The sequence below is a fragment of the Danio rerio genome, chromosome 8 (genome assembly GCF_049306965.1).
Source record: "Danio rerio strain Tuebingen ecotype United States chromosome 8, GRCz12tu, whole genome shotgun sequence".
Taxonomy (NCBI): Eukaryota; Metazoa; Chordata; class Actinopteri; order Cypriniformes; family Danionidae; genus Danio; species Danio rerio.
Window position 1 is genome coordinate 3801659 of NC_133183.1, and position 20216 is coordinate 3821874.

General features: G+C 36.3%; 4 protein-coding genes across 4 annotated transcripts in view; 2 read left to right on the forward strand and 2 right to left on the reverse strand.

Moving 5' to 3' along the window:
* gle1 (GLE1 RNA export mediator) overlaps positions 1–3075 on the forward strand; it is a 31296-nt gene extending 28221 nt beyond the window's left edge. The window contains exons 15-16 of the mRNA XM_005166747.6: positions 2377–2440; positions 2626–3075. Of these exons, the coding sequence (XP_005166804.1) occupies positions 2377–2440; positions 2626–2694 (133 nt within the window). The 3' untranslated portion in view covers positions 2695–3075. The remainder of the gene's footprint in view (positions 1–2376; positions 2441–2625) is intronic.
* The window catches only part of acaa2 (acetyl-CoA acyltransferase 2), a 654279-nt gene that overhangs the window by 62053 nt on the left and 572010 nt on the right, over positions 1–20216 (reverse strand). The gene's annotated exons all lie outside the window — the stretch shown is intronic.
* si:ch211-51h9.7 lies at positions 4288–7394 on the forward strand. Its single transcript, NM_001128240.1, has 2 exons — positions 4288–4854; positions 7176–7394. Exons 1-2 carry the CDS (start codon positions 4509–4511, stop codon positions 7328–7330), a joined length of 501 nt encoding a protein of 166 aa, NP_001121712.1. The 5' UTR covers positions 4288–4508; the 3' UTR covers positions 7331–7394.
* On the reverse strand, positions 13701–19949 carry seta (SET nuclear proto-oncogene a). The gene is given in 8 exon segments (NM_201475.1): positions 13701–14399; positions 14918–15040; positions 16568–16738; positions 16822–16935; positions 17018–17121; positions 17204–17346; positions 18639–18696; positions 19677–19949. Coding segments are annotated over 8 exon segments (810 nt in total). The 5' UTR covers positions 19750–19949; the 3' UTR covers positions 13701–14375.

The window sequence follows — 20216 nt, forward strand, 5'->3', positions numbered from 1 at the left end:
TCAATAAAGGTGAAAACCCCTAAAAAATAATTACAAAAAATAAAGAATATAGAATAAACCATTTATAATCTGAAAAAGAAATGAGCATAAACAACTGATATGAAGTGATTTTATGCAATTTATCTATTTGTTTACAGTATTTTATAGCGATGTAACGGTATCAGAATTTCACGGCACGGTTATACCTTGTTATGAAAGGCATGGTAGGGTATTTATTGAATAATTTACAGGAAAACAAAACTGATGAAAAGACTCGAAAAAAAGTGCCAAAAGTGTTTATTTACCTTAGCACTGAACATATTAATGACATACAAATTAGCCATCTATCTGTAAGCTTCGAAACAGGAACTTCAATTTATCAATTTTAATAACAAAAAACTATAAAACCATATTAAAAAAATAAAGTTTCAATTTAGTATTGTTGAAAACTCATCACATTCAACATTTAACCACTCACTCACTTAGATAGAGATGGGTTTTTAAGGAGAATTATCATATAACTATAATGTGGTAAAAGCTGGGATCTCTGGGCATGTCCCCTGCAACAGAATTAAAAACCCCTCTCATTTGGGACTGAGGTTTCTGGGACAGAGAGATATGATTTAGCCAAGGTTGACAGCAGTGGGTAACGTTGTGCATCGTCTTTCCACCACTTGAGAGGACAAACCATGAGTGAGCTAGAGGTCTCTTTGCGGTACAAGTCAATGTCTGCATCAATCTAACAAGTGTGCTGTGTTCTGCAGTCCCCATGACTGTTATTAGTCGTATTCCCCGACTTATATTTCACCACAGTCTGGCAGTGCCTGTATACCGTTTTTTTCTTTGTCACCTTTTCTTTTCTTCCTTGTTACCCAAGTTCCCGACTCGAGGTCCTTTGCCTACCCTTCCCGTCTCTGTGCTCTCAATACTTTCCTGTCTGTATCCTCCACTGTCCTTTCTAATTAAAGGTGAAATAACTCTAAATAAAATTATTATAAAAATGTATAAATAAATAAAAATAAAAGTTTTTTTTTATTTAGCTACTTGCCAAATATTAATAATTTAAAAATTTAAATTTAATGTACTAAAATAAAAATGAAAATTGTACATACCTTAATAAATATTTTTAAATTATTAAAACTTGAACAGAAGTAAACTTAAAATACAATTTAGACCAATTCAAATTATGAATAAAATTAACAATAAAATGATGATAAATAATACAAAGATTATAATGAATGATTAAAAATAATTTACGTCGGCGCAATAGACTAGTGGTTAGTGCGCTGACAAATGGTGCAGTAGCACTTCAGGGTGTCCTGAGTTTGAATCCAGTCTCGAGGACATTTCCAGTCCCTAACCCCCCCCGAGTTACTGATGTTCATTAATGCTATATAAATTTATCTTAAAAAAGCGGGAATCTCACGCGATGTGACAGTACAAAACAGTACTGCTGCTTCAGGATATTTCAGACGTATGGACACATATTGGATAAATAGAGCGAAGCCAGACCACACGCAACTTGATCTTCCATTGTTGTATGAATTTGATAAGAAGTGCGCAACATTTTCACGCTAGAAACATGTTTTATGCATGAATTTTACTGATATGCTGCAACGGCTCCTTTAAATATGAGATCAATGTAGCGAGTTTTGACGCTCTCGCCACAGGAGCTGAAGGCAGACAGCGTTGTCGCCAGGGCGGCCAGAGCGACCTTGGACGCTCTCGCCGCTTTCGGTGTGAACGTACGGTAATTAACTTTTGGTGATGCGTCAATATTTGCAGTAATGACTCTAAACCCCTCTGCTAGATAAAATCCTCAACATGTGAGTGATGTTAGTGAGACCAGCAGGGGGCGCTCAACCTGCGGTCTGTGTGGGTCCTAATGCCCCAGTATATTGACGGGGACTCTATACTGCTCAGCCGTCTATCTGATGAGACGTTGAACCGAGGTCCTGGCTCTCTGTGATCGTTAAAAAAATCCCAGGATGTTCTTCGAAAAAGAGTAGGGGTTTAACCCCGGCATCCTGGCCAAATCTGGCCTACTGGCCTCTGCCTATCATGACCTCCTAACCCTCCCCATATCATAATTGGCTTCATCACTCTGTCTCCTCTCCACCAATCAGCTGCAATATGGCTGCCGTCACTTCATCCAGGTGGATGCTGCACACTGATGGTGGATGAGGAGATCCCCCCCATTGTGTAAACGCTTTGAGTGTCTTGAAATTACTAAAAATGTAAGAAATTATTATTATTAATTATAAATCGGGAATAATGATGTGACGTCTGTTTAACATCAGAAAAAAATCTGCTTGATTAACTCATCAAGAACTGATATTAATAAGAGGAGTAAACCAGGCACTGATTGGTTGAACTGATTTTGTTTTATTTGGTCAGGATTGAGGCTGTGACCAGCGCTGGACAGATGGGCTCTGTTACCAGACTCAAACAGTTTCTAGAGGTAAGCGTCTGCAGAAAAGCACTATTTTATATTAGACATTAGTAAATTAAAAGAAATAATAATAGTTAATAGTCTCTTGTTGGCATATTAATGGCCAAAAGTCAAATGTGAAAAGGGTTCATAGCTTTGTTTCTCTTATCACTAACACACACACACACACTGCTTCTGTTCTTCCTCACATCCAGACGTCATTGAGAACCAAGCAGATTCCTGCTCCTAAGAGTGAGCTCGGCTCCGCCTTCTTCAGGTCCTGATTGGTGGAGATCATCCTGATGAGAGTCACTATAATCTACTCGGATTAAGTATAAACTGATGCCATTCTGTTGGTGAATGTTAGAGTTTATGCATCCAGATCATCATGCTGTCTTAATTTTTTATATGTGCATGAAAGTAAGTTTTAGTTTTTAATGCATGTGGTGTCTTAATGCATTGATTCGGTCTCAGATTGATCTTAATTCACCCCAAGCCAAGTTTATAATTTGCTTTAGACCAATGATTGTTGATTGTAATCTGCTTCCCGCAGACATAAGCCATGATGATGGAGGAGGATCTTGTGTGTACGCTAAGGTGATAGGATGAGATGTACTGTATATTGATGCAGATATTTATGATTTTATATTAAAGTAGTACACAAAGTGTCTTTTCAGTCTTTTAATGTGTTAACAAATCTGATTAATCTCGAAATGCCTTTTGTTTTTATATTTTTATTTATTCTTTAATTCTTTTCTTATTTTTTAAATATTTATTTACTATAATTTGTGTGTTTTTTTTAACATTTATGTGTGTTTGTGTGTGTCTACAAAATAAATGACCATGTGTACAGGGTGGGCCATTTATATGGATACACCTTAATAAAATGGGAATGGTTGGTGATATTAACGTCCTGTTTGTGGCACATTAGTATATGTGAGGGGGCAAACTTCTCAAGATGGGTGATGACCATGGTGGCCATTTTGAAGTCGGCCATCTTGGATCTAACTTTTTGTTTTTTTTCAATAGGAAGAGGGTCATGTGACACATGAAACTTATTGGGAATTTCACAAGAAAAACAATGGTGTGCTTGGTTTTAACATACCTTTATTCTTTCATGAGTTATTTACAAGTTTCTGACCACTTATAAAATGTGTTCAGTGTGCTGCCCATTGTGTTGGATTGTCAATGCAACCCTCTTCTCCCACTCTTCACACACTGATTTCAACACCGCAGGAGAAAGGCCAGCACAGGGCTTCCAGTATCTGTAGTTTCAGGTGCTGCACATCTTTTATCTTCACATAATATAAATACACAGTACATAACATTTAAAGCAACAAGTGAAAGAAATAACTTTTAAATTAGCATGTTGTCCAGCATTGCTATGTCTATATATAATAACTTGTATTTGATTGTGACTTTAACTTAATTTGATTGTAATTTAATAATATGCACCTATGAGCAATATGAGTTGCTTTGAAACAATTAATATTGTGAAAAGCGCTTTACAAATAAACTTAATTAGGATAGATAGATAGATAGATAGATAGATAGATAGATAGATAGATAGATAGATAGATAGATAGATAGATAGATAGATAGATAGATAGATAGATAGATAGATATGTCTACAGATAGATATGTTTAATTTTGTTGTTTACATGTGTGTGTGTGTGTATGTGTATATACACACAAATTTAATTACAATGTATAGATGTCTTTGAGTATGCTCAGGCAAACTTGAGCATAATTAAATTGCGTATTTATGTAAGAAACCATATAAATGTATTGTACATTTTCAGCATATGTATATTTAACAGATTATTGCTCAAATGATGAATCACAATGTACTTATAGCGCTCATTCATCCGGCCTGTAGGCGGCGCTGTCATCAGAACTCACTTATTTCCCTGCGACGCTCCGGTAGTTTTGCGTGCGTTTGTTTGTTTTGGCTGTAGGCACTTTAGAAATGTAGTTTGCTTATTTCGTTAGAACAGCTCTTAAACAACCATATTGCCTTCACAACAACACACTTAGACACAGTTTAGCTTCATATCTGAGTGGCGGGAAGTGTCGGTGTTGTTCTCCGGTTGCTGTGATGCAGTTCCCGGGGTGTTTGGCGGTGTGTTTCGCGCTCTGGCTCCGACTGGGGCTCTCCTGTCCCGGGCTGCTGCTTTGCCGGTCCTGCGGGCACGAGCTCGCGGAGGACACAGACCTGAGCTTTGTACCCAGCCGCATGGCGCTCTCGCACCGGAACGACACGGTAATCGGCGGGAAGCGCGTGTCCGTGCAGCTCTTCGAGAACCCGCACGGATTCCAGTTTGAAGTTGTAACTTTTCGGCGGGCGGATGTGCTGAAACACTGGCCGGCGGACCGACACTTCAGCTGGTACCCGGGACACTCGTGGACTGCCGCCACCTGTCCGCGCTGCAAAACACACCTGGGTGAGTGTTTACTCGACATAATAATATTCAATGTACTGTTAAACCGTTAACGTTACCACTTTACCAGAAATACTTTACAGTAACAGTATAACATGAATATTAATGTACTAATATGTAAAGATGTTTACTTGACAGATATATCTAATGACTGTTAAACCCGTAACACTTTACAATCTAACTCTAACGTTACTGTAAAACCATTAACGTTAACACTTTACAATAACAGTAGCGGGAAACCGATAATTATTTACAGTAACAGTAACGTTACATGAATAATGATGTACTAATATGTAAGGCTGGGTGTTTACTCCTCATACAACTGTCCATATTACTGTTAAACCTGTAACACTTTGCAGTAACAATAATTTTACTGTTAACGTTAACACTTTACAATAACAGTAACAGGAAACCGGTAATACTTTACAGTAACGTTACATGAATAATGATGTACTAATATGTAAGGGTGGGTGTTTACTCCTCATATAACTGTCCATATTACTGTGAAACCTGTAACACTTCAGTAACAGCAATGTTACTGTTAACGTTAACACTTAACAATAACAGTAGCAGGAAACCGGTAATACTTTGCATGCAGTAACAGTACATGAGTAATTAATATGTAAGGGTTGGTGTTTACTTGACAGATAAATGTTCATATTATTGTTAAACCTGAAACACTTTACAGTAACAGTACATTGAATAATGATGTACTAACATGTAAAGGTGAGTGTTTACTCGTATAAATGTTCGTTAAACCTGTAACACTTTACAGTAACAGTAAAGTTACTGTTAAATCGTTAGCGTCAAAACATTACTATAACAGTATCGTTAAACCGGTAATACTTTGCACTGTAGTAACAGTACATGAATAATGATGTACTAATATGGGTGAATGTTTACTCGACATGTAAGTGTTCATTTTACCGTTAAACCTGTAACACAGGGGCCACCAACCTTTTGGTAACGGAGAGCTACTTCTTGGGTATCGTTTAATGTGAAGGGCTACCAGTTTGATACACTTCCTAAAAACAAATTTGCTCAATTTACTTTTAATTATATGTTTTTATTAATAATTAGCGATATTCATCTATGTGAAGACACTGACCATGTTAATGATTTCTCACAATAGTTGTCAACATTGATTGGAAACAGATAAATATCAGGATGCAACACTTCATTTGTCTGAAAATGTTTTTAAAGTTTTTTTAAATATATAACTTAATGTCATTTTCAATTTTACACCAATGCAAGTGTCATTTAAAAAGAATAGCTACAAAAAAATATTAGATGCAGTTTATTGGTATGTGGTGCAATGGTAAGCTAATTTTATAACAGGCCCACGGGCAACTCATTTGATCCTAGCCCGCGGGCACCACGTTGGTGACTCCTGCTGTAACATTTCACAATAACAGTAATATTACTGTTAAACCGGTAGTACTTTACAGTAACAGCACCTGAATATTAATGTACTAATATGCAAGGGTGTTTAATTGCCAGATAAATGTTCTTTATGCTGTTAAACCTGTAACGTGTTACAGTAACAGTAACGCTACTGTTAAACAATTGACGTTAACACTTTACATTAACAGTAACGTTAAACCGGTAATACTTTGCAGTAACTTTACATGAATAATGATGTACTAACAAGGGTGAGTGTTTACTAATGGAAATGTTTGTTAAACCTGTAACGCTTTAAAGTTACTGTTAAATCATTAGCGTTAACACTTAACAATAACAGTAACATTAAACCGGTAATACTTTGCAGTAACTGTACATGAATAATGATGTACTAACAAGGGTAAGTGTTTTCTAATGGAAATGTTTCTTAAACCTGTAACGCTTTAAAGTTACTGTTAAATCGTTAGCGTTAACACTTAACAATAACAGTAACATTAAACCGGTAATACTTTACAGTAAGAGTACATGAATATTAATGTACTAATATGTAAGGGTGAGTGTTTACTCGACCGAAATGTTCGTATTACTGTTAAAGCTTTAAAAAAATACCTGAACATTAAACTATAAAATGCTTTCTTTCTGAAAATTAATCAATTTGACCAAAAAACATTTGTATTTTTTACAGAATTTTACACAAAATAAATCTGACTGTTATTAGGGTTTAAACAATTCAGTACAATTCTCTTCTGTATTATTTAGGCTACATGCAGTATTTTAAAATCAATCTGTGAACAAAAATGTTATGGGAACCAATGACTGCACAAATTCAAAAATCAAAACTAAATACCCTCCCCAACCCATTCACATACAATCACTCTGAAATCGAAGTGGTTTAACGTGATTATTTCTCATCCCTGCTGAAGGTTGGGCATTTCAGCCCAGCGACTGGCCCCGGACAGTGACTCGAGAAGAGTTCGAAGGCTCGGACCAGACTTTTGTGGCACTCATACTTGACAGACTCCTGCAGGAACACTTTGCGTCCACACTGCTGATCACACCCAAATCTTTTAGAAGTTGACGACTAGCCAGACCTCACTTTATGCTCTTTAATAAAGATATTTGTATGAGAATTATTATATAAGACTAGAACGCCTGGCTTTATTTCCGACTGACCCAAAGGAAATTAACCCCCTTGTGTTTTGTTCAAATTAGGATTCCCTTATGTTATGTTAGTGGCTGTTTTTATGCTGTTGACCTCCATTATAATCAGATTTTTGTTGACTGCAAAGCTTTGACCTCATATTATCATGCATTTTTCATTGTGGGTGGTTAGAAGAGGAACCATTTTTACTGTTGATCATCAGTTGGCAGCATTAACCCTTTAGATAGGCCTGTGCAAAAAATGTTTGTGGCTTTTATATGGAGTTCTGTGGAGTAGGGCTGCACAATATTTAGTTTTAGCATCGATATTGCAATGTGTGAATCTAAGTCATATCGCAGGACATGCAATGTGGAGTCAGGATTATAGTTGACCAGGTATAACTGCGAACACATGGAGTCATTTAAGTTTAACCATATTAAAAAAAGTGAAAGTTTACCTGTGTAAACATTGTAAGCGAGTTTAAAGCATTTGGGCACAAGGAATTATTGCGTTTGTAGCTTTTACAAAGATTAAGAAGGCCAGGTAGGGTTCAGGTGGTTTGAAAGACCCCTCACTGACAAAAATCCAGAATTTGTCCCATACATGAGCTCTTTTGTACTATTTTGACTACTGTGCCATCATAAATGGTGAAAATTACTCCTCCAAGAAGGCTTTAAGATATAGAAGCTGACGTAAGTGGAGCCATCTTTCACTACTTGACCTACGGTGGTGGTGTTAAATAGTGAAAACTTTTTACAAGTAACTTTTATTCTACATATTGGACCTTACGCCACATTCACACAGGGCTTCAGCGTCAACGCTTGACTGAAGGCGTGTCTGAAGTTGGGGCTGAAGCGATCGTCATAGAAGCGTCAGCCAATGAAATTCAGTCAGCAATAGGCCACTGTCTAGCTGGTGTATTTGCATACAGCGATCTGATTGGCTGACGCTTCCGTCGGCGCTTGAAAAGTTGAGCTAGTCCCAACTTCTGCAGCGAGCAATGCCTCTGAAGCGGCGCCAACGGATCCACAATGCAGTTCGGCAACGCCTGACGTCACCCATTCAAAGTGAATGGGAAGCGTTGACGCTGACGCCCCGTGAGAATGGGGCGTTTTTCTTGAAAGGAAAGAAATACAAATAAAAAGCTGTGAAGCATCAAAGCTTATAAATTTTAATTTTAATACTGTTGTTGTTATCTATAAATGTGTACTTTTTACAAGAGAGGCTAGAAAAATCAGGAAGCTCAACATTATTATTTTTATGCTTAATTGTTTTATTACTCAAGTGGACAAATCCTGACAAAGTTGAATGTGATGGGCAGTTTATTATCTTTATTTTCTATTATCTTTATTCAAAATCCGGAGGAAATGCTCATTAAAAAGTGTGATTATTTATGATAACAATCCGACAAGCTAGTCCAGCTAAAAATAGTGCTTTAAATGGCAATAAAAGAATTTAAGCAGTATTTAAACCTCATAGTTAAATAGAAAATCAGGCAAAAACTACAAAAAGGTCCAAAAAAAACCCACCCCTTTCACCAGGCTGGCTACAGACCTGTTAAGTGTATTAATTTATTTACATCATGAAGAAAATACAGCTTTATTCAATTCAATTTATATTTAATTGTACAGCGCTTTTAGTGTCGATTGTGTCAAAGCAGCTTCACATAGAAGATTAAAGTGAATTAAAACAGTGTCAGTTCAGTTTTCGGAGTTTAAGTTCAGTGTGTTTTAATATTCACTGCTGGAAGTCCAAACACTGAAGAGCAAATCCATCGATGCGCAGCTCTACAAGTCCTGAACTATGCAAGCCAGTGGCGACAGCAGCGAGGACTAAACTTCACCAGTTGGCGAAAGTGAAGGAAAAAAAAACCTCGGGAGATCCAGGGTCAGTTAGCACGACCATTTCTCATATGGCAAAATGTCTTGTGGAGAGCTGGGGTCTCACAGGAATCACTCCTCCATGACCTCCACAGCAGCTGCTACGGCCTGGTTCGGGAATGTGGAAACCTTGGGATCATCTCTTCAACAGGTCTTGGATCGCTTCAGTGGCACTGCATAATCTCTGGGGGCCTCGGGATGAGTATCCTCAGGTGGAAATAAAGGAATAAAGAGAATAATTAGTGTAGCTGCTGTTCATTGGGTAAATAAACGAGATGAAGAAACCTGCGTGGAGGACATCCATGCATCATACCGCTGTGATGTGATACATTAAGTGTACGCTTTGCTAAAGATAGGTCTTTAATTGAGTTTTGACCTGTAAGAGTATGTACATTTGTGTGTGTACATTTATTTATTTCTGTATACTCTTTAGACTCGATCATTTGTATATTTCCTCTATCTCTACTTGTTATTTTATTATACTTTATGTACTTCCCTACAAAATCATCTCAATCAATCCAATATTATTAATTAAGGTATTTTGTGAAATATCGCAATATAAATTGAAAAAAATCTAAATATACATTTTTTTTCATTATCATGCTGCCCTACAGAGTAAAATAATATTGTGCGTGCATGCATAAATATACCTACTGCTGTGTTTTACTATATTTTGAGAGCTGAGCTGCCTATTTTGAGACATATCAATGTAAGTGTGAAAAGCTCTCTCTTACACTCACACTATACTCCATATAAAACCAGAAACTAAGCTTTTTTTTGCACTGCAACTGATGATCAGCAGTAAAAATGACAAATCGTACCTCTTTCCAACAGGGAAAACTACCAGTAATCAAGAATGCATGATTATATGCTGTCATGGCTTTACAATCAAAAAATGTCATTATAATGGAAGTCAATGGGGTAAAAACAGCCCCAAACATAATGAAAGGGTAGTCAACTTGCCTGCAGTATATTGAGTTTTTAAAAATTTCCAAAGCATTTTCCTAAAATATGTGTTAAAATAAGATTTGTCAACAAAAATCATTCCACTTGTTGGAACACAAATTAAGCATCAAAATCATTCCAGAGTCATTCCTGACAGCACACAAGGGTTAAAGGTGCTGTATGTAAGAGTTTGACTCTTGCAAAGCTTAGAAACACCCATCATGTTTGCAGATATTTAGGAATCATGCTAAATGAACATTGTTTATCTGAAAAACAATGTTGAAGTCAGATATTCTGCTTTGAAAATGTGTGTTATGTGCCTGAACAGCAGTCTTTCTTTTGGTTCTTTTAACCCGCCCAATGCCAGTTTAGCCAATTATATTTCAGCATCCCAAGTTGCCTTGGTGCAAAAACAGTGTATATGATTCATTTAGCCAGGAAGGCTCTCAATGCATGTGTCCGTGACTGAAATGCGACCTCTGGTGGACAGTAGCAGACTCAGAAATAAGACACAGATTCATAGTTCCACCTGAAGTGGTTATTAATTAGTAAATATATATATATATATATATATATATGAATGTAAACATTAGGTGAGCAGGTTATATTCTAACCCTGTGTCCTAACAACACAATACATGACGAGATTTGCAGTGATAATTTGGCTGTGTGCACCAGATCAATCATGACAGAAATTTAAATACAGCCATTCAAAAGCAAAGAATAGCGCACTCACTGCACTCCGGTGAAATGGTACGGTCTATAATGCAACTAATCCATATTAAACCTCTCTAATAATATTAAATGTAGATGCTGAATCACTGATATGTGTTGGAGTCACAGTTCAATCTCAAACGGTTTTATTTTCCAGACCTGAGGTGAACTACCTGCTGCTGTTTTCTGTAGTATGGCAATAAATGTGATGTAAAATAGCATTCAAACTCACAATATTAGCATTAAACCCAGAATAAAGCAAATGAGGTGTACCTGAGGTGATCAATGTCAGTTTATCCTGCAAGAAATAGAAGCTGTGTCTAAAATATAGATTTTGTCCTAACAAAGACCTGGGCCCGGTTTTTCAAAAGTAATCCACTAGGATTTTGGATAAGGGATTGGATCAAATCTTAAAAATGGGTTTTTCAAAAGAAAAAACGGATTACCTAATCGGATTAGATCACGTAATCCAATCTTGGTTTTGATCCGGATCAAACCTTTACTTTGGGTTTTTCAGACCTTTTTTGTAGGATCTGCATCACTTTGATCCAGAAAACCTGGATTAAACTGATCCCATCAGAAGGGTGGATTTAGCATGGATTTCATGTCCAAAATGTAATGAAAACTTAAAAAATGTATTAAATAATACTATTTTTGGATCATGCAGTATCTTACGAGATTTACTATTGATTCATAAGGTTTTCATTTTATTTGTTCATCTGTCAGGCTATAGTGAGTATAGGCTTTAATGTATTTAGCCTTTCAGTATAGGCCTACAGCAAAGTAGAGAGTTTGGCCTCATAAAATAATCCCCCAAACAGCTGTCAAAACTGACCAAAAACAATCAATTTTATTCTTTCACTAACTGATATATATATATATTCAGCACAATGAAAAATATTTTTCTTTTTAGAATATTTATTAGTGATGCATGCAATGATTACAGAATAACAAAGAAAAAAAATGCAAACAATGGCAATGACTGATTTTTAAAATCTCTTTCAACAATTGCAAAAAGAGACTGGGCAGAAGCACAGCTTCGTCTGGCAGAGAAACAAGCTGCTCTCTCCACATCAGATGAGGAAGTCTGAACTTATTGTGGAGTTTTTGACATTAAGTCTTTTTTTTTTATTTACATCTATATTTAAAACTTATTCTAAATATCCTCAATGTACAGTGTTGTAGGTCTCAGATGAGCGGACTGCTTAAAGAGGATGGGGTGGGGTTTTTCTTGTTTTTATTATTTATTACTATTTTAATAATTATTAAAAAATTTTAGTTTTCATTTCAAATAAAAATAAAGTTATATTGATCCCACGCTGACTATTCTACTTGTCACTCTTTACATATCTATAGTTCTACATTGTGATTTCCTATCCTGTTTAAGCACTAGTTATCCAGATTTAGTGATCCTGAAAAGTTCCTACCCGGATCAGATTGATCCAATCCGATGTTGCTTTGAAAAACTGGTTCAAAAAGTAAGCTGGATTACTTGATCACGGATCGCAAAAACAGGATTACTAAATCTGGATCAATTTTATCCGGATTAAACCTTTTGAAAAACCGGGCCCTGGGGTCTGTTCTTCGTACGTGTATAACTCAGTTAGCTGGATTTGGATATTGACGATTTGACACGATCCAGGATCGTTTCGTTCTTCAAAGCTGATCCGAGAGTTGTCATAGCAACCAATTCTGCTAGGTCAAACCTAATCAGGAGCAGGTTCAATTCATATAAACAGGATTAGATCAGCTTAGATTAAGCAAAGATAATACAGAAAGTATGTTCCCAATTCTGATATTTTCTTACAGTAGTAGTTATATACACTTGGGAAAATGGTACATATTTTTTAACTATATATATATAAAGTTATAGTCATTAATAGAATAAATTAAGTTATACATATTAATAAAACGTATGCAATCTGCACCCTCGAAATGAAAGTACAAAGACTGCCACCTGGTGGTGCAAAGAGAAAACTTATTGATATGAACTTTTTAGCTCGCTTTAGTACAAATTATGTATAATAGAAATGCACAATATGTGACTTTTTTTAAGCAATAATACATTTATGCAGTCATAAACATGTTTTGACAGTTAATATTGCCTGTCATATTTAACAAACCGTTTACTGCTAATTTGATGTAATTTTGCTCACATGGATAATTGAATATTAATCAGATGATGTCATTTCGCTGCTGTGCCGTCAGCCAATCGTTGCATTGCTGATCATGATTTCGAGGATTGATAGATCTGTCCTTCACAACACACGCAGCGATCTCAGATCAGTTTATCCAGACATTCTAATCTGATTCATGAACTTGTTTGAAGAACCAAATTAGCGAGAGATCAGTTATCAAGATTAAAAGATCCAGGATCTGCCAAATCATTTAGATCATTTAAGCGAGGTACGAAGAACAGACCCCTGAAATTTGTATCACGTGCCGTTTTTATTTAGAACACGACTTAAATCAGCCTTTAGGCGCAATAACAAGGTACACTTATGTTTATGTCGTCAATCTGGCAACCTGCATGCGTTTTTATCCAGAAGTGCAATACCTCGTTCAACCACTGGGTGGTTACACACTGCACCGTTAATAGAGTTACCCAACGACTTCAATGAAAAAAACGATTAGAACCTTTTTATTTTTTTGCAACCGGATGAATGGTGTTTTATTTGAACAAAAACCAATGGAACAGTTGAAAGTGTCCAATACACAACATTCATTGAGGCAGCAGGAGGGGGGAAAAAGTTACAAGCATAATGGGACGTTTTTTTATTATTTTATTTTCTTTATCAAAAATGTTATCCATTTCAAATCTGGTGAACGTCTGTAAAACAAGACAAGATAAAAATCAAAGACTCAGTGATGGTGTCTTTCCTCAGCCCTCCAGAACAGACATTACAAGAGGTGACGGGATTTACTACTGAAGTCTATCAGCTGATTAAACCATGACGGGTTTAAACACCCAAAATAAAGAAAAGCAAACTGTGGAGAACGCTAGAGCTAGCAGATCACTGCGCACCATGGCTTCTGTTCAATTACCTACACAAAACTTTAACAGGAAGAAAATTATACATATTTGTACATATATATATTTATAAAAAAACAAAACGAAAGCACTATTTGTAAGTCTACTCCAGACGGCGCGCAGCCGATAACTACAGTGTTTTGCTTTTTACCTCGAAATGCATTTGGAAATTGAGATGGTAGATGCCATGTTGGCAAGATTTTGCAGTCAGTTTATTGTGAGTCTGTTCGGGGGACTTCAACATGGCAAGTTCAGGACAGAGGAAAGATGGAGCAAAAAACAAAACAATCTGAAGAGAAGAGGGAGGAAAAAAGCATCATTCTTGCTCCACGAAAAAAATAACAAAAAAAGCCAAAGAAGCAATTTGGAAACAGGACTGGGGAAAATGTGGATTATATTCCTCGATTTCAGCTTCAGTCGTCATCACCTTCATCATCCTGCAACAGAAGATAATGGGAGATTATTTGATTAGATGCAGTTTGACTAGGTTTCAATATGTGATGCATTCTAGGACTAACAGCTATTTTAAGAACTCTAAACATCCTCTTTACATGATTTTATATTTGACTTCTGTTTTTGAGCCTCATCGGGTTGCTGTATGAGTGGGTGTGGCCAATTATACTCATAGTAAACACCCACTTCTCTGATTGGCTGACTGATTAGCATTTTAACAGCTTAACAGGCAACGGATTAACAATGGGTGCAGATTTTCTGTGGAGGCGGAGCTTATCCACTGTTACATCACAGAGTAGAACATTCCAGAACCTGCTGTTTAGTCAGACGCTCTTCAATATTAGCTGATTTTAGAGAATCCACAAAGTTTTGCGTTCTGAAATTGACAGGATGCTTTTATAGTACTACAAGCTCTTATAGGTCACGAGATTGAGAGAATTTAAGTTTCTCATTTCATGACCTCTTTAAAAATGAAAAATTCACATTAAAGTGCATTTCACACCTCTCCATCATCATCGTCCTCTTCCTCTCCATCATCATCTCCCTCTTCATCAATATCATCCAGACCTTCCTCATCGTCGTCTTCATCCTCTCCTTCTCCTTCCTCATCCTCCATGTCTGGGACCTGAAGGAGGAAAGAAAAAAAGTCAATCATACGAGTTCAGCTTTGAATTGCAAATGAATTACTCGTGATTTCCATTCAGTTGCATAAAAAGGAAGAATTGTTTCACCACATCATTTAAATGACTCCCAATGGGGACTAAATAACGCAAAGAGTTTAATCTCAAACATTTTAAAGCGATGTGTCTGTTTCATGTGGATGCTTTTCTGGAAGTCTAACTACGACTGGTCTAATAAACAAGATGTTGCATAGTGGTAAATGTGAAGAGCAATAGATTTATCATGAGCTCTGGCTATTTATGCTAAATACAAATTAATCTGAGAGCCAATCAAACAACAGAAGTATGCAACAAAAGCCAATCAGTGCATTTAATCTGTGCATTAAAGCCAAACACTGTTAACAGGCTAGACTTGCAAAAAAATAATCTACAAATTGGTTGCTCTAACTAAAATTTAAATATTTGTGTTTACATTTTGCAGACTAATCGACCCCTTAAAGGGCAAAACACTGTCTGACAGAGTTGCCTTAATGGATTAAAAAAATAAATAAAACACGATTAATTTACAAACCACTTTACTTCATGCACATTCCTAATAACTTTGTTTTGCCACAAATTGGACTTAACCCTAAATGTGTAATTTGTTCGTGTTAATCTATCATTGTAACTTAATTACACTACAGAGCTGTTGGATGCTTGATATTGATTGGCTATTGAACATTCTAAGATTGGGGTGCCCAAACTTGGTCCTGGAGGGCCGGTGTCCTGAATATTTTAGCTCCAACTTTCTTCAACAAACCTACCTGGAAGTTTCTAGTGTACCCAGAAGAGCTTTATTAGTTCAAATGCATTTAATTCAGATTTGGAACTAAAATATGCAGGAAACCGGCCATCCAGGACTGAGTTTGGGCACCTCTGTTCAAAGCTGTGGCATTATATTCAGATAACCACACGACTAAAAGAAGTTCAAGAAAAGTTTTGGCTGCAATATGGAACAATTGATAAGCCACTGAATTATTATAATGCACACAAGGTGTAACAGCCACTGTGCTAAGCACATCAGGTGCGCTTAAATAATTAAATGACCCGTCATTAATTATTTTTTCCTTAATTAAATTTTACTTTTTCAAAGCTGGCAGCATTAAAGGGATTTTTCACTCAAAAATTTAAAGTCATTTACTCCCATTTGGACTTGTTCCAAACCGTTTTAAAATTTTTTTGGTTCTGTTGAGCACAAAATGATCATTTTAAGAATATCAAAAACTTGTAACGATTAACTTCCATTGTAGGAAAAACAAATATGAGGGAAATCAATGGTTACCGGTTTCCAACATATTTCACAGCATCTTTATGCTTTTCAACAGCCAACTCAAAATTAAACAAGTTTGCAACTAGTCAAGGCTGAGTAAATGACAACACTTGACATTTGTGGGTGAACTAACCCTTAAATTATTAAGAAAGAGTTAGTTCACCCAAAAATGAAAATTGTTGTGATTATATATTTTGCCACATAACTCAACCCCAAGTCTCACCAAGTAGTACTGTAGCGGATTAGGCCAGATGTCGTCTTTAATGACTTCTCCCAGTTCATCGGCCCCTGAATCAGCATGATCCGTGAACCAGGTGAAGAAACTCTCTGGCTCTTCATGTTGTCTTTTCTTGCCTGCTTTACTCTGTGTCTGACTGGACCGGCTTGTGAGATCCTATAAATAAAAAAGTTTCAGTATTATATTCAGAACTGTACAAATCTCAGTCTGAGAACTCTATAAAAACAAACAGTACACACTTTTCCCGGTTTCCATTTGATCTCTGTTGACTTTGAGGTTGGGTCTCCGCTTTCGTTCAGGTGGATTTCTTTGGAGAGGACTTTGTTCTCGAAATACATGTTTTCATCGAAATACTGAAACACAAGAGAGATGGGGAGTTATTGAAATGCTAAGATTCTGACTTGCATAAATGAAATGAAAACTTCTACCACTTACAAAATCTATTCTGTAGCCAGATTTGATGTCTTCAAACTCTGTGACCTCTACTCTGGTCAGATAGTGAAGCGCCTCTTCATCTTCCTCCCCAAGAAGAGCCGAAACTAGAAAAATCAAACAATATCCCGTGAAACGTTGATTTAACATTCTGTATTGAGGTGTATGAGAGTCTGCACGGGAACTCACCTTGTGGGTGGTTGACAAACGTTGTGACCCAAAAGTTTGGGATTTTGGCGATGAGTTCTGACCTCTTCTGGAAGAACGGCTGGCGGAGTTTGTTGTACTTCTGTTCAACTTTGAGAATTTCCTCACTTGCCTGCTCATTCAGTCTGGATAAAATAATATAAAAAGTTTTAAAATTCACTTACAACATTTTTATATACATAAAATGAGATCTAAACAAACATTTATATACAACAAATTCTAATTATTAGTTTAATTATAATACAGCCAATACAAAATGTTTTAGATAGATTTAAATATCCATTATAAACATCAAACTAACAAAATAACATTGTAAATAAAAAAAAAGATTTTTGCAGGTTTCATGGAGTTAAATTTAAGACTTTAAGACTATTATGAACAAAAATATCGACTTATAAAGCGCTAAAGATTAAGGAATTTTTCAAATGGCATAGATGGAAAAGATTTTTATTTAACCTAACAAAAATATTTATAATAATTTAATACAACAATAACTTAAAAATAAACTATTTATAATATTTATAATTAATAAATGAACTATTTATTTCTTAGCGAAATATTTTAAATAGTTTAAAAATAAGCGAGCTCTACTTGTGTCCATACACTTTTCCCCCAACATAAACTCTTATATTTATATTTATATTTATATATATATATATATAAAAGTTTTAAAAACTATAATAAACTAATTCCATGGGCAACAATCCGTGCAGGTCGGTGTCTCCAGCAGTAAATACATGGAGAACATTTAAACAAATGTTATTGCAAGGAAAATAAACCATTGTGATAAATAGGGTTAAAAATTGCATTTTAAAATAAAAAGTTTAAAGTTTTTAGATAGATTGTTGATGATTGTATGGGTTTTGGCTAGATTAAGCAGCAATACATAAACAAAGGAAAATGAAGACCCTTTTAAATAATTTAAGACCGACAACACAATATTTCCATAAATTTAAGACCTTTTTAAGACCTAAAATTTGGATTTTGAGATTGAAGACATTAAGATATAAGATATATAAGACCCTGCAGAAACCCTGAGAAACATTATTTTAACTTTTAAATATTTAAAAACAATAGTTTAGGTTTATTTATAGCTTTTTATTTTATAAATTAAATTACTGTTGGTGAAATAAGTAAAATAAACTATAGATGTTTTATAAAAGTTAAACAATTTTTTTACCATCTTAAATGAACATTAAAAGTAAACTAAAATATAAAAGAGTAAATTAATAGAAGCTAAATGTTTTAAAACAATATTTTAGGTTCATTTATATCATACTATAACTTATGGATCTACACAAAAAATAACCATATATGCTTTTAAATCTTAGGATGGGACTCTAAATACACTGAAACCCCCAGCAAAAACATTCTGGCATCAAAATTCTGTAAAAGCATTCAAGGAAGTTAAACTCACCTGTCAATTTCATTCTGTACTTCATCGATGTGCTCGATGGCTTCTTGCTGTTCTTTTTCTAAACAAGAAAAGGCAAAAATCAGCACATTTATTGTGTGTTTTATCATATCCTATACACAGTAGTGATTCAAACTGCTTCACAAAAGAATAACAAAGATATTAGCAGTGATAGCTTAATATAATTATTAAATAAGCGTGTGCTTCATAGAATGCAAGTGTTATTTTACGCGAATATGAATAACTAAATATTTTGTTGATGATATATTTGTACAATTGCATGATATTCTGTTTAAAATAAAATCAAATAAATGCGCAAAACGATCGAAAACGCTTTTATTTCTAATCCAAGCGTTGCTCTACACGTGCAGTAGCATTAAATGGGTTATTGTAAATAAACTCCGTGCATTACATCTTGAGGAAAAGCGTGTATTTGATGCGAGTGCAGTGATCATTGGAACTGAACGGAGCCGCGCAGATGCCGCGTGGTTTAAATGTGCGCTTCCCCGCTCGCGCTGCACCTGCTTCCGCCGCCACCGAGAACACAATCCCACATGAGCCGAAAATACACACAAAACCCACTCCAGCATTAATTTCCACCATTATCGCCTATTTAAAGTCCGTAAACCTCCATTAGATCGTGCTGCATCATGGCGGAGACGCGCTTCTGCTAAGCTAAAGCTAAAACACAACAACAATAAAGCGGCGCGCGGACGCTTCCGTTCCGCATGTTTCATGCGTTTAAAATGCACGTGCTTTTCTAATAAAATAACTCGTGTGATTCATAAAACAAACCCCTTGCGATTTGATTAGCAATAAATACAGCAGTTTCTTCATGTCCTAATGGGGCTTTGTGGCGCGCTTATAGTTCGGCTAGAAATCAAACATGGCCTCCGCCGCCGGTTACTACTGCTGCCGCCGCCGCCATCCAGCAGACTACCTCAGTCTAACCACACAAAGCGAATCAACTAACAATAATAGTGCTTAAAATATATTTCGACACAAGAGAAAGTGAAAATGGCCGCCATCTATATTGCTTACCCGAAGTCTCGTCCCCTCCGTCGTGGTTCGAGTTCAGTTCCTTTTTACTGACTTTAGCCGCTGAGGCAGACATGATTTCGCTGAGCGCCACGGAAACGAGTTTTCAGTGAAAATCGAGCGCTGGTTTTTCAACTCGGCGAGGTAGAAGATCGTCCTCGGCGTCTGGAGATTGTAAAAGGACGAGAGCAGAAACCAGAGTCCGCATAGACAAACTTCCAGCGGCCGCAGATCTCAGTAACTCAAGCGCGCGCTCTGCTCTCTTCTCTTTCGGATAGAACGCGCCCCGCACGAGCTCCGAAATTAAGCCCCGCCCCCTTCCAGAACAACCGCCGTGCTTGTCTCTCCAGCTCTCTGATTGGTTAGCGTGGCGCGTCGCGGGGCGGAGCTACAAAAAGGGCGGGATTTCTGTGAAGCTCTCACAACATGTCATCTGAATGGAGAGAAAATGGTTCTGGACATCAGAACACATCACAGCTAAACACACGACGATGTTTTGTATTGTAATCCTCACTGGGTGATTTAAATACTGGATAGATGAAG

Excerpts from the sequence above, each read along its gene's own strand:
- si:ch211-51h9.7 (NM_001128240.1), top strand. The coding sequence starts at position 4,509 with ATGCAGTTCCCGGGGTGTTTGGCGGTGTGTTTCGCGCTCTGGCTCCGA. Across the intron at positions 4,855-7,175 it reads GCGCTGCAAAACACACCTGG|GTTGGGCATTTCAGCCCAGC; the intron begins GTGAGTGTTTAC and ends TCCCTGCTGAAG.